Here is a 10,307-nt window from a genome sequence, read left to right as displayed (position 1 = left end):
TCTGTTTGTATTCTCTCAGGGTTTCAGCATAGTTCTGACACAGGTCTGTGTTTTTGGTTGGACAGGTTTCTTACATTTCTTGGGGACATTTTCAACACTCTTCATCAAACCACTCTTCCTTTTTGGGCTTCGGTTTTATGGTGGAACTATATTAAGTAAGACCTGCTTTATTGGCTGATTTGTGGAAAAATAGTATTAATTTGTGTTGTGGCCTTATTTATTCCAGATTGATTTTTTTGAAATTTGCCTGAGAGGAAGTTTATGAATCCTGTTGGTCATTTCAGGAGAAGTGATGATACTTTTAAAGGTGACGTCACCGTCAGGAGCCCGTCTGTGTGATGGGTGTATTTTGAACATTTTGCAGGCCTCAGATTCCTCTTTTTTTTTTTATTTATTTTTTATTTTTTTGGTTTGTTGTCCCATGGTTTTCAGATTGACATTTATCTGACAGTGGTCTGTTAGTGGTGTCTGTGGTCTGACAGCGAACGCGCTGATGGAGGAGGGGTCCATGTCAGTGATCGCATAGTAAACTACACTAGTCCCAAGAGCTGAACAGTACGTGAACCTCCCTAGAGAGTTCCCTCTAGTCCTACTATTAAGCATGTACAGGCCTAAGGAGCGACGGGGATGCGCTAACTCTTTGCCTGTTTTGTTGACCAACGGGCGGGGCTGTTTCTCTGGGGAGGGGCGTGGTTGAGTTACAGTGAAGGCTGTCTGAAGATGTGACCGTTGCCAGAAGCATCCACTCCACTACATCAGGCTCACATCATGTTCTGGCGTTCAGGTCTCCCATCAGCAGAATGCTACCCTGGGCCTGGTAGTTGTTGATCTCTACTTGGAGATTGTCGTAAAAAGTTTGAATTAAAGTACGAACACTTCGGGGTATCCTGGGGGACAGTGGGTGTCTGTGTCCTACCGACACCCTGTCATGTCCTTGAATACATGCCATAAACTCTGGGTTTGTACTCTTGGCTCCAAAAACTGAAGAGTGTAACCCTTGAATGTTCCATGAGCTAATCAAGAAAGATTAAATTTCCTTCATAACTTGTATTACATAGATCCATGTACAATGACAAGCAGAAAATTGAGTTGAAATTAGGATCGGGCAGTAAGGTATACATTTGTATTTATTTATTTATTCATTTATTTATTTATTCATTTATTTATTATTCTTTTTTTTTTTTTAGATAAGTGTGTGTGTGTGTGTGTGTGTGTGTGTGCCCCCATATCTAACAAGCATTTGTTAGATACGTTGTTTTGTTGCTTGACAGCTGAGCGCAGAGAAAGTACTAAATTAATATTTTCAACGCAAAAATCTTATTTCTGTTTGTATCTTAAAAGATTGGTTTACGTCAATATTAGGCAGAAGTTGAGTTTATCAATGTATGTTTGATTCAATTAATATAGTTGAAACAGTGCGATGTGTTTGTCATGACATTTCCTATACCGCCTATCTTCCTATAGGTGAGATAGGCGGCTGCCTAGCGCGCCACCCGGGGATTGTGAGTGAGAGGGGCACAAGCACCTGTCTCCCTCTTCCGGCGCTACCGACGATGCTCAGTGTGTGTTTATATTACGTCTCCTAATGGAACGAAACATTTGCGTATGGAACAAGACCGTGCGTTAATGGGGGCACTTTCTCCGTGCCCCCCGATTGTTTAAGCTCTCCGCGCTGCCCCCGGTGAGACTCGATGCGCCGGCCGGGGGCCACGGTGCGCTGTGTGTGGCTTGTGCTGCTGGCAGAGCCCGGAGTTAGGACGGAGCCTCTTCCAGAACAATGCGTCTGTTTGTATTTTTTATTTGTCTTTTTTATTTTTTGGTATGTGGACGTACTGTATACGCGTAACATTCCAATAAAAATACATTTCTGCTGAAACACTGCTTATCTTTTGAATGTTAATTTTCAAGTTCGAGCAATTACAAGGGTTGAAATTCCATCAATGAGTCAATATTCTGCTGTGATTGAAGCTTTTTCTTTTCAAAATTCAATAGTTAAATAAAAATGTTAATCATGTCAATTCATGCATCAATATTCACCTCATTTCATCAGAACACGTAGGCCTGGCCCACAGGAAAGAGCAGTTTATATGTTGACTGTATTTAATGTTGTGTTGGTTATACTATAGAAAGATTTATTGCTTGTGTTTAGTGAATATTACACAAGATAAAGAACTTTTAAAAAATTGCATACTAAATCGCAACCGCAATATTGCCCTCAGAAAAATCCTAATTCGTTGATTTTCCCAAATCGTTCAGCCCATATGTAGAGGCCATAATTATTATAGAACCAAACCATCTGGATGGGTTTGGTCTTTTTGATTCAAAAAGGTGCACTGACCGCATATGACGTCTGGTTCACAGTACAGAGAAGATGGCTACCTGGTGCTGGACGGGCTCCTGTCATCAGAGGAGTGTGAGCAGCTCAGGCAGAGGATGACCGAAATAGTGGGTGGGGGGGATTTCTTGCAACATTGCGGTTTCGTCTTCAACCGAGACATGGTCAACGGAGAAAAGGTAACTAATGGACCAGAGCTTGGTTCGAATTACAGGGAGGTCTAACCCCCCCCACCCCTCCCCACCCCAAAAGAGGTATAAACAACAGGTCGGGTGGGTGGAGGGGTGGGTGTAAATATTTATGTATGCTTCTTACCTGTAAACAATACGATTTCAGACACCTCTTAAGTGGACCATACCATTACACTGAGGACCCCCCCCCTGAAAAAATAATCCCAAATTTTCCCAATTTTCCCCGATTGTCATTGTATAATTCACACAAGGGACCAGAGACTGCAAATGTGGGTTACCCTGCATGTCCCTCTACATCCAGGGTGTAAAATTTACTTTTTTTTTTTTATGCACTCGCCAGTAGCCACTGTCTGGTGGATTCTCAAGATTCAACATTCAAGAGGTTTATTTGTCACATACATATACATACGGTCATACATATATGCAGTGAAATGTCATGACACCCGGTGATTACGCACAATAAGCTCTAAAAATACAAAAAAAATGCTAAAATGTGCGTAACCGGCACGAGGCGTTCGCGCGGTTTACTTTGGTGACTTGTAGGAGCCACTCACCTTTCTTACTTGCAACTTTAAAAATCTAGGAATCTATATAAAAGGCTAAATATGATACAAATTAAACATAAGACACACGTAATAGGCTCTATTTCATCTATTTATGATAACAAAATGAAAATCTCAGGTAGCCAGCCCTCCATGTCAAATGGTTACACCAATTGAACAAAATGCAATTGTCTGCGTATGAAGGGTGGACGCTCACAATGCAGAGTTTTTGATTTTGGTCGCGCATGCGCACCAGTGTGCGCCCCTGGGCATTCGGGGTGGGTGATAATGCAAAATTTGGTTAATATCTGATACACTGATATCAGTACCTATCGCGGGGGGGGGGGGGTTTCAGTTGCCATGCGTGACGTGGCAACTCCAACTAGGGAGTTACGCGCGGGCTTTGATGATCTGTCATTCACCAAACTGACGGGCACAAAGCAAGCGCAATTGAGGAAATATATACATACAATACTTTTTTATTTATTTATTTATTTATTTATTTTTTTACGGATAAAAAAAAAAAAAGATCAAATTTGACTTATTTTGGCGAGAGAAACTGATCCCTTTTTTGGTATCGATCCTATTGGCGGTAGAATCGATCTCCAAATCGGGACGTACTATCGATTCTATTGGTATGGATCTGCCCGCCCCTACTGGGCGTCCGCTGCTGTGGCAGGTTGACCGGACACCCCGCAACATCGCCTGCACCTGGTGGGTGTTCATCTCACACCTTTGCCTAAATCCTCGCCTGAGTCAAAATTTAATTTGAAATTCCTTCTACTCATGCTTGCCATCTGCCTGAAGAGCTATGTACAGTATGTGCCTATTTGGGGTTTGGGGTGATTGACCATGTACACTTTTGACCTGCAGGGGAATATTGACTATTTGCTCACCAGCGGAGACAAAGTCCGCTTTTTCTTTGAGAAAGGAGTATTCGATGACAAAGGTAATGCCTTGTATTACGGATGGCTTTTATTTCTTTATCTATTCAACTGAAATGTTAATGAGACACTTCACTCAACTTACAGGGGAATTAACGGTGCCGAGACAACATTCTCTGAATAAAGTTGGCCACGGTGAGTAGGCAACATGTACAGAATATCTCCAAGACCATTTTTTTTAAGGAGGCGCTTCAAAGGCCTTTAGATGATTGTATTCTGTGTTCTGTAGGACTCCATGTGTGTGAACCTCTCTATAAAAAGGTGACACATTCGCCTCAGATTCAGGTGAGGTAACGCTCACATATTACAAAATCGATATCCTTCTTTGCACAAACAACATTGCAACATAAAGTTGACCTCCTCTCATAGGGAATAATGAAGAAGCTGGACTTCAAATGTCCCGTGGTTTTGCAAAGCATGTACATATTTAAGGTAAAACGCCCAAGCTCATCCATTAATTGTCGGCACACCCTAAGAAATGCTTAACGCTGAAATGTTTTGCTCTTTCCTTCAGCCGCCAAGGATCGGAGGGGAAGGTGAGCGTACGCCCTTGGAAGAACCAATGCGCGCCGTTACCGCTTCAAGCTACACGCGCTGACGACATTAATTCATTCGGCGACCGGATGTCCTCCCGTTATCCGTCGGTGAAATCTCCTCGTCTGTTTTCTCAGTCCTGCCGCACCAAGACGCCACGTACCTGCACACCGAGCCGCTGAACAGGGTGGTGGGCCTGTGGATCGCGCTAGAGGACGCCACCCTGGAGAACAGTTGCCTGTGGTTCATCCCCGGGTCCCACAACAGTGAGCCAACACATGCTACAACAATACTATGGCACAAGCCACCACCATGAAAAACAGATTTTTTTTTTTGCATTTCATGGTTGACTCGATTTTTATTCATTTTTTTTCCCGGATTCTACTCTCCCTGTTCGCCTTTTTTCCTTTCCAGGTGACGTCACTCGCCGCTTCGTGACCAGCCAGAAAGGCGACCAAATCTCAACGGATCACCTCGGTACGGAGCAGTCCTACGACGAGGACAAGTTTGTCGCCGTTCCGGTTAAAAAAGGTAACGTACGGCGTTCCGATTCCATGAATTGTCAAAGCAAAACTGTGTTTGAGGATGACATTGGATTGGGATAACTGTTCGTTTGAGGATAGGGAGGGGTTTTGTTGTTATGTCGTTTTTTTTGTTTTTTTTGGGCGGGTGGCTTTTTTAGATTAACTGGCTTAAGCATTCAGGCTCTGCATGTGTCTACTGGTGGTTTCAACTCCCAGGTGGTGTAGTCCTGATCCACGGACAGGTGGTGCACCGCAGCGCTCCCAACACCTCGGAGAACTCTCGTCACATCTACACCTTCCACATCATGGAATCCCAGGACACTCTCTGGAGCCCCGAGAACTGGTGAGAGAAGCGCCTCAGGGTCCTGTTTTTTTTACATGGCCGGAGTGGGGAAACACCCTTCAGTGGAATTGTAGAATATCACTTCCCTAATACTTTTCATTTTTGTTCTTCAAGGTTGCAACCCACGGAAGAGTTCCCATTCCCACCCCTTTACACCAAATGACGCACATGTGGTATTTGCTCCTCAAGTTTGAGGGTCCACATGGGCCACAGATGTTGATCATAAAAAAATGATCATTGTATTCGCTGTTAAGAGTTATTAGAACAATCACTTGATCACAATTATTTGATAAATTTAGAAAATTGTTTGGATTTCTGTAAGAGTTACATTGGGAGAAGGATGCTGAGGATGGCGCTGCCAGGCGAGAGGGAAAATAGGAAGGCCAAAGAGAAGGTTTATGGATGTGGTGAGGGAGGACATGCAGGCGGGTGGTGTAAGGGAGGAAGATGCCTAGAACAGAAAGTAGTGGAGGCAGATGATCCGCTGTGGCGGCCCCTAACGGGAGTAGCCTGAAAAAGAGGATTGTTAAGATTCAACTTCATATGTTTCCGTCCATATTTAAGGACATTTTTAATCGTCCTAGTATTAGTAGTCATAATCATGTATTAGGCTTTTATAAGAATATGCCGTTATAGTGGCATAGAATAAACAAATACTATTTTTAATCACAATTATTTGTATAGTAATTAACCAGCAACAAACATTACATGATTGCAACGGCCTTAACAGTATTAAATTCAACTACCTATTTTGGAAGTCACATCTCAAACTGACAACAGTGATCATCATTTCTTGACTCTGCATTTCAACATTAAGAGGATGCTTCCAATTTCAAACCTAATCGGAGGTCAAATGTTATCTAGAATGCTCAGACAATATTGATATTATCCAACTCTGTCAACCTGAAGGACATTCAATCATTTTAGCATAGTCTTTAATTACGCAATGTACATGCAATACCACTTTTCAGTTTCAGAACATTTTGGGATAAAGGCAAAAAAATCAAAACAACATACCTGTAGGACCATGCTGATAACACATTCTTTACATATAAAAATAAAATACTTGGCTGATTTCATGCTGAAAAGAAACATGTGGCTGGTTCTAAACCTGTTATTATTTTCAAAGAATGCACAACGGCATGGTGAAGCCTTGTGCCAGTCAAGGAAATTTCTAAGAAATATTTTCATTGCTAATAAATATTTAAAAAATCTTCCCTGAAGCACTCGGTGAAGCCCATGAGTCTTTTTTTTTTTTTTTTTTTGTTTTTTGCCTCGAGGATTGTGTCTACACGAATGTTAAGTTCTATTGCCAGGTATCACAGGGGCTCTCGTCAGTTCTAACATTGTCAGGTGCAATTCCACCATGAAAACCTTGAGGATAAAAGGTTTTTCACATATTTCAATTTCAGCTTTGTGTCATGCAGGAATGCATTTTACTGTCATATAGAACTACTCATCTATTGTTGCAACTGCTGAATGGCTTGACAAATGCCATGCTTTCGCCTATAGCTTCAACAGTAGTAAATTATGTGTGATAGAAAATATATTTAAGGCAAAATGTCTAGCAGTCAGTCGTTCATATTGCCAAGACAGGCAAAAAAAAGAAAAAAAAGAAATCTTTGTTTTCTAATGCTATGGTTCAGATAAGACATTTCAAGAAACTCAATTTAAATATTGTTCTTCAAAGGCTATGCAAAGGCAAACTTACATTTGCAAAAAAACATTACCCAGAAAGATCCCAGAAATCGTGCAGCTTAGCACATCTGCACTATCCACACATTTAGATTGTGTATGTGGGCAACACATTTTACAGTCAAACTCCCACCTCCTGTTCAACAAATGAGGAGTTTGATGACTAGTGTTCATATGATTAGACTAGATACAACTGTGACGTGCCCCTCCAAAAAAAATACTTTCATTCAGAGCTTGAGAATTTGGCAACTATATACAAAAAAACCATCAAAATCATCCTAAGTGACAAATGAATCATTTAATGCGATGCTAATGAAAGAGCAGCTTTACAAAATAAGTTTTAGCAATTTGTTCTCAAAATACAAAAATGAGTACTTTGCCGCATTGAGATGTTATTATTGAATCCATTTGTGCTGATCACATTGATCCCCCTCCCCCAAAAGAAAGAAGAAAAGGTTGCATCAATACTATTATTGATATCCAAACGGTAAATCTCCATCCTGACCCACCCCCACGCCATTATCTTAGTGGGGATTGTATCCTAAAGGGGTCGGAGCTACATCATTTGTCACTGTTTTTAAAATGAGACCCCAACAGCAGTGACCATGGTTTTATGTTCAGTCTGTCGCCACCAATCAGAGGAGCAGCAGGATGAAGAGGTAGAGCGGGAGTAGGAGGTTGTCTATTTGGGAGGTGTAGGCCTCCAGCATAGCCACTAATGTGATGGAGCCAACAATCCACGAGTAGGTAGAGTTTAGATTGATGCTTGCGTCGAATATGAGGAACATGGCCACAGCAATGATCTGGGCGAACACGGAGGTCGCGGTCCCTTCCATGGTCTTTTTGGTGCCGGGCCAACGAATCTCCCCCATGGTGCTGCCAAACACAGACGCAACAGTGTCCCCCACCCCTACTGCTAATACACCCGCGTAGGGCACCAGTCCACCAGCACCAGGCAATATCCCCTTAGGAGCACAGGGCCCAGGAAATAACCAAATGGGGAGAGACATTCCGACCAGCAGGTAGATGTGCGTCAGGATGAGAGGTCCGGAGTCCCGCTCGTCCAGGAACAGAGTGAGCAACTGCCTGAGCAGCTGGCCCAGCGGCCTGATGCGAAAGTAGCGCACATACTCCAGAAGCAAGAACACGGCCAGGCAGCCCACGGACGACACATGGAGCAGCTGCCGGTCGTATATGAGCCCTGGCACATACGTGGCCACCACAATGAGATGGAAATACTTTCGGACGATGGTCGAGGCCTGGTGCTTCTTCGACCCGGATTGACGTTGATAGTTCTGGTGCAGCACCACGCACGTGGCCACGGAAGCCAGGAACACCCAGTAGCCCAGCAAGCAGAGCCGCCTCTCGTTCAATGTGACAAAGTCCAACAGCCACATGATGGGGTGCCGACCGATGAAAAGGGAGAGCCACGGCATGAGAATTCCCAGCACCAGGACGGCAGTCATCATATGGAAGAAGAGCGACGACACCCACGTCTCCGATTCCATGAAGCAGAAAAGCAGAGCGAAGAACACCCCCAGCAACAACGAGCCCACCACCACAACCGGCAGGAAATAGTTCACTGGCTCTCCCTTGACTTCTGCCAGGCTCAGGGAGCGCTTGATGAGCTGATTCACGATGAAACTTATTCCTCCGACGATGAGGAGTGCCTCTCCAGGAGTAAAGCACCGCGGCAGCAGGTACAGCACGATCAGACTGAGGTAGACGAAGATCAACAGTACCTCCAGGACCTCGATGACCTCGGACACAGTCAGCGTCTGTTTTGTTGTGTACAGGATGGCACTGCTGGCCATGCCCGCTATCACGCAGGTGTTGGTGGGCACCGGCCGGGTGATCCCCAGCGCGATCAGCGAGAGGAACAGAGACAGCATCATGCCGGTGACGGTGATCACCATGGAGAAGCGCTCAAAGTAGACGTTCCCCGAGGCGGAACATCTCTCCTTCAGCGCTAGGCCAAGCAGGGGCATCACCATGGAGGCCGGGACGATGCCGCTGCTTGCCGACGGACGGAACTGGAACACAGCGCCGCCCGACCTGAGTAAGCGGTCCCACTTATGCTGCACGTAGAAAGACTGGATGAAAAGGGCTATGGTGCTCCAGGAATGTTGGTTCCACACGGCCATGTGAACACAGAGCACCACGGCCAGCACCACGGTCGACTCCACCAGCACAGGGTTGATCTGCATGGCTGCAGAGAGAGAGAGAGGGAGGGGAGTCCGGACGGATGTTCTGTACAACAATGAAGGCTCTGTATCACTTGCTCTGGATGCCACACATGATCTTCTGTCGGCCACTCGCCGCTCGGAGGAATTCTTTTATATCTGAAAAATAATAAGAAAAAAGTTGGCGAAAAACAACGTATCGCCAAAATGGCGCGCGCGCGCACACACACACACACACACACACGCAATGTATCAATAAAAATATAAAAACAAAAATAAGGTATGGCTTTAAGGACGTCTTTAATAGAAGACAAAATATGTCAACACTGTGGAAATGCAGCCCGTTGGTGACTCATCACGGCTGATCTACAACTGAACTTTGCCCAATATCCTGCTTTCTGCCATCAACAAAGATAAAGTGTGCTGTTGTTATGTACTGGGAAATAAATAACAACTAAATGAAAGAGTTGGATTTTTTATTTTATTTTATTTAATTTTTTTTACAGCATTCGCCGCAACCTTTTGTTCTTGTGGGACGATATTTAACGCTAAACTGGCTGAGCGAAAAGCCCAAGGGGACCAGAAATGTTATTTTCCTAAATATATTCTTATTTTTTTTATTATTATTATTATTATTATTATTATTTTTTTTTTTTTGACTAAAGTGGGAAACGCGGCCATGCCAAGGATGCTGCGACCCAAGGCGATCAAGCTAACAGCGAGCTCCGGCTAAACCGACGCTTTCCACCTGGCCGAATGAATCCACGGGAGTTCCTGAACGATCGAGTGACACTTACCACACGCGTGTGCCGAAGGGAAGTGCGCGTCCGTGGGGCAAACGACACGCGTTCCGGCGACAATGCTCTCGCTCCCCCGTCAACCGGCGACTCTCACACCCAGCAGGAGGTGGCCATGTTTGACAGCCAGGTCACGTGGTCGCACGCGTCACGTCCATTATGTGCGAATTGTCGACAGAGAGGTTTATGTTTTAATTTATTATTATTATTTTTTTTCAT

The 10,307-nt window shown here is 44.2% G+C and overlaps 2 protein-coding genes across 2 annotated transcripts in view; one reads left to right on the top strand and one right to left on the bottom strand.

The window, feature by feature from the left end:
• Positions 1-6,683, top strand: part of phyhd1 (phytanoyl-CoA dioxygenase domain containing 1) — a gene marked incomplete at its 5' end in the record, with an annotated part of 9,409 nt that extends 2,726 nt beyond the window's left edge. Inside the window, 10 exons of the mRNA XM_080018000.1 lie at positions 2,362-2,514; positions 3,942-4,017; positions 4,100-4,147; positions 4,242-4,297; positions 4,382-4,444; positions 4,527-4,548; positions 4,684-4,812; positions 4,961-5,077; positions 5,287-5,413; positions 5,528-6,683. Coding sequence (XP_079874126.1) covers positions 2,362-2,514; positions 3,942-4,017; positions 4,100-4,147; positions 4,242-4,297; positions 4,382-4,444; positions 4,527-4,548; positions 4,684-4,812; positions 4,961-5,077; positions 5,287-5,413; positions 5,528-5,576 — 840 coding nt within the window. The 3' untranslated portion in view covers positions 5,577-6,683. The remainder of the gene's footprint in view (positions 1-2,361; positions 2,515-3,941; positions 4,018-4,099; positions 4,148-4,241; positions 4,298-4,381; positions 4,445-4,526; positions 4,549-4,683; positions 4,813-4,960; positions 5,078-5,286; positions 5,414-5,527) is intronic.
• Positions 6,684-6,818: 135 nt separating this feature from the next.
• Positions 6,819-10,204, bottom strand: dolk (dolichol kinase). Its single transcript, XM_080017999.1, has 2 exons — positions 10,089-10,204; positions 6,819-9,450 (listed from the first exon to the last, which is right to left on the bottom strand). The coding sequence occupies exon 2, from the start codon at positions 9,313-9,315 to the stop codon at positions 7,744-7,746; it is 1,572 nt and encodes a 523-aa protein (XP_079874125.1). The 5' UTR covers positions 9,316-9,450; positions 10,089-10,204; the 3' UTR covers positions 6,819-7,743.
• Positions 10,205-10,307: the final 103 nt, after the last annotated feature.

The sequence above is a fragment of the Zeus faber genome (assembly GCF_960531495.2).
Source record: "Zeus faber genome assembly, chromosome: 17".
Lineage (NCBI taxonomy): Eukaryota > Metazoa > Chordata > Actinopteri > Zeiformes > Zeidae > Zeus > Zeus faber.
This window is presented reverse-complemented; position numbering and strand designations above follow the sequence as displayed.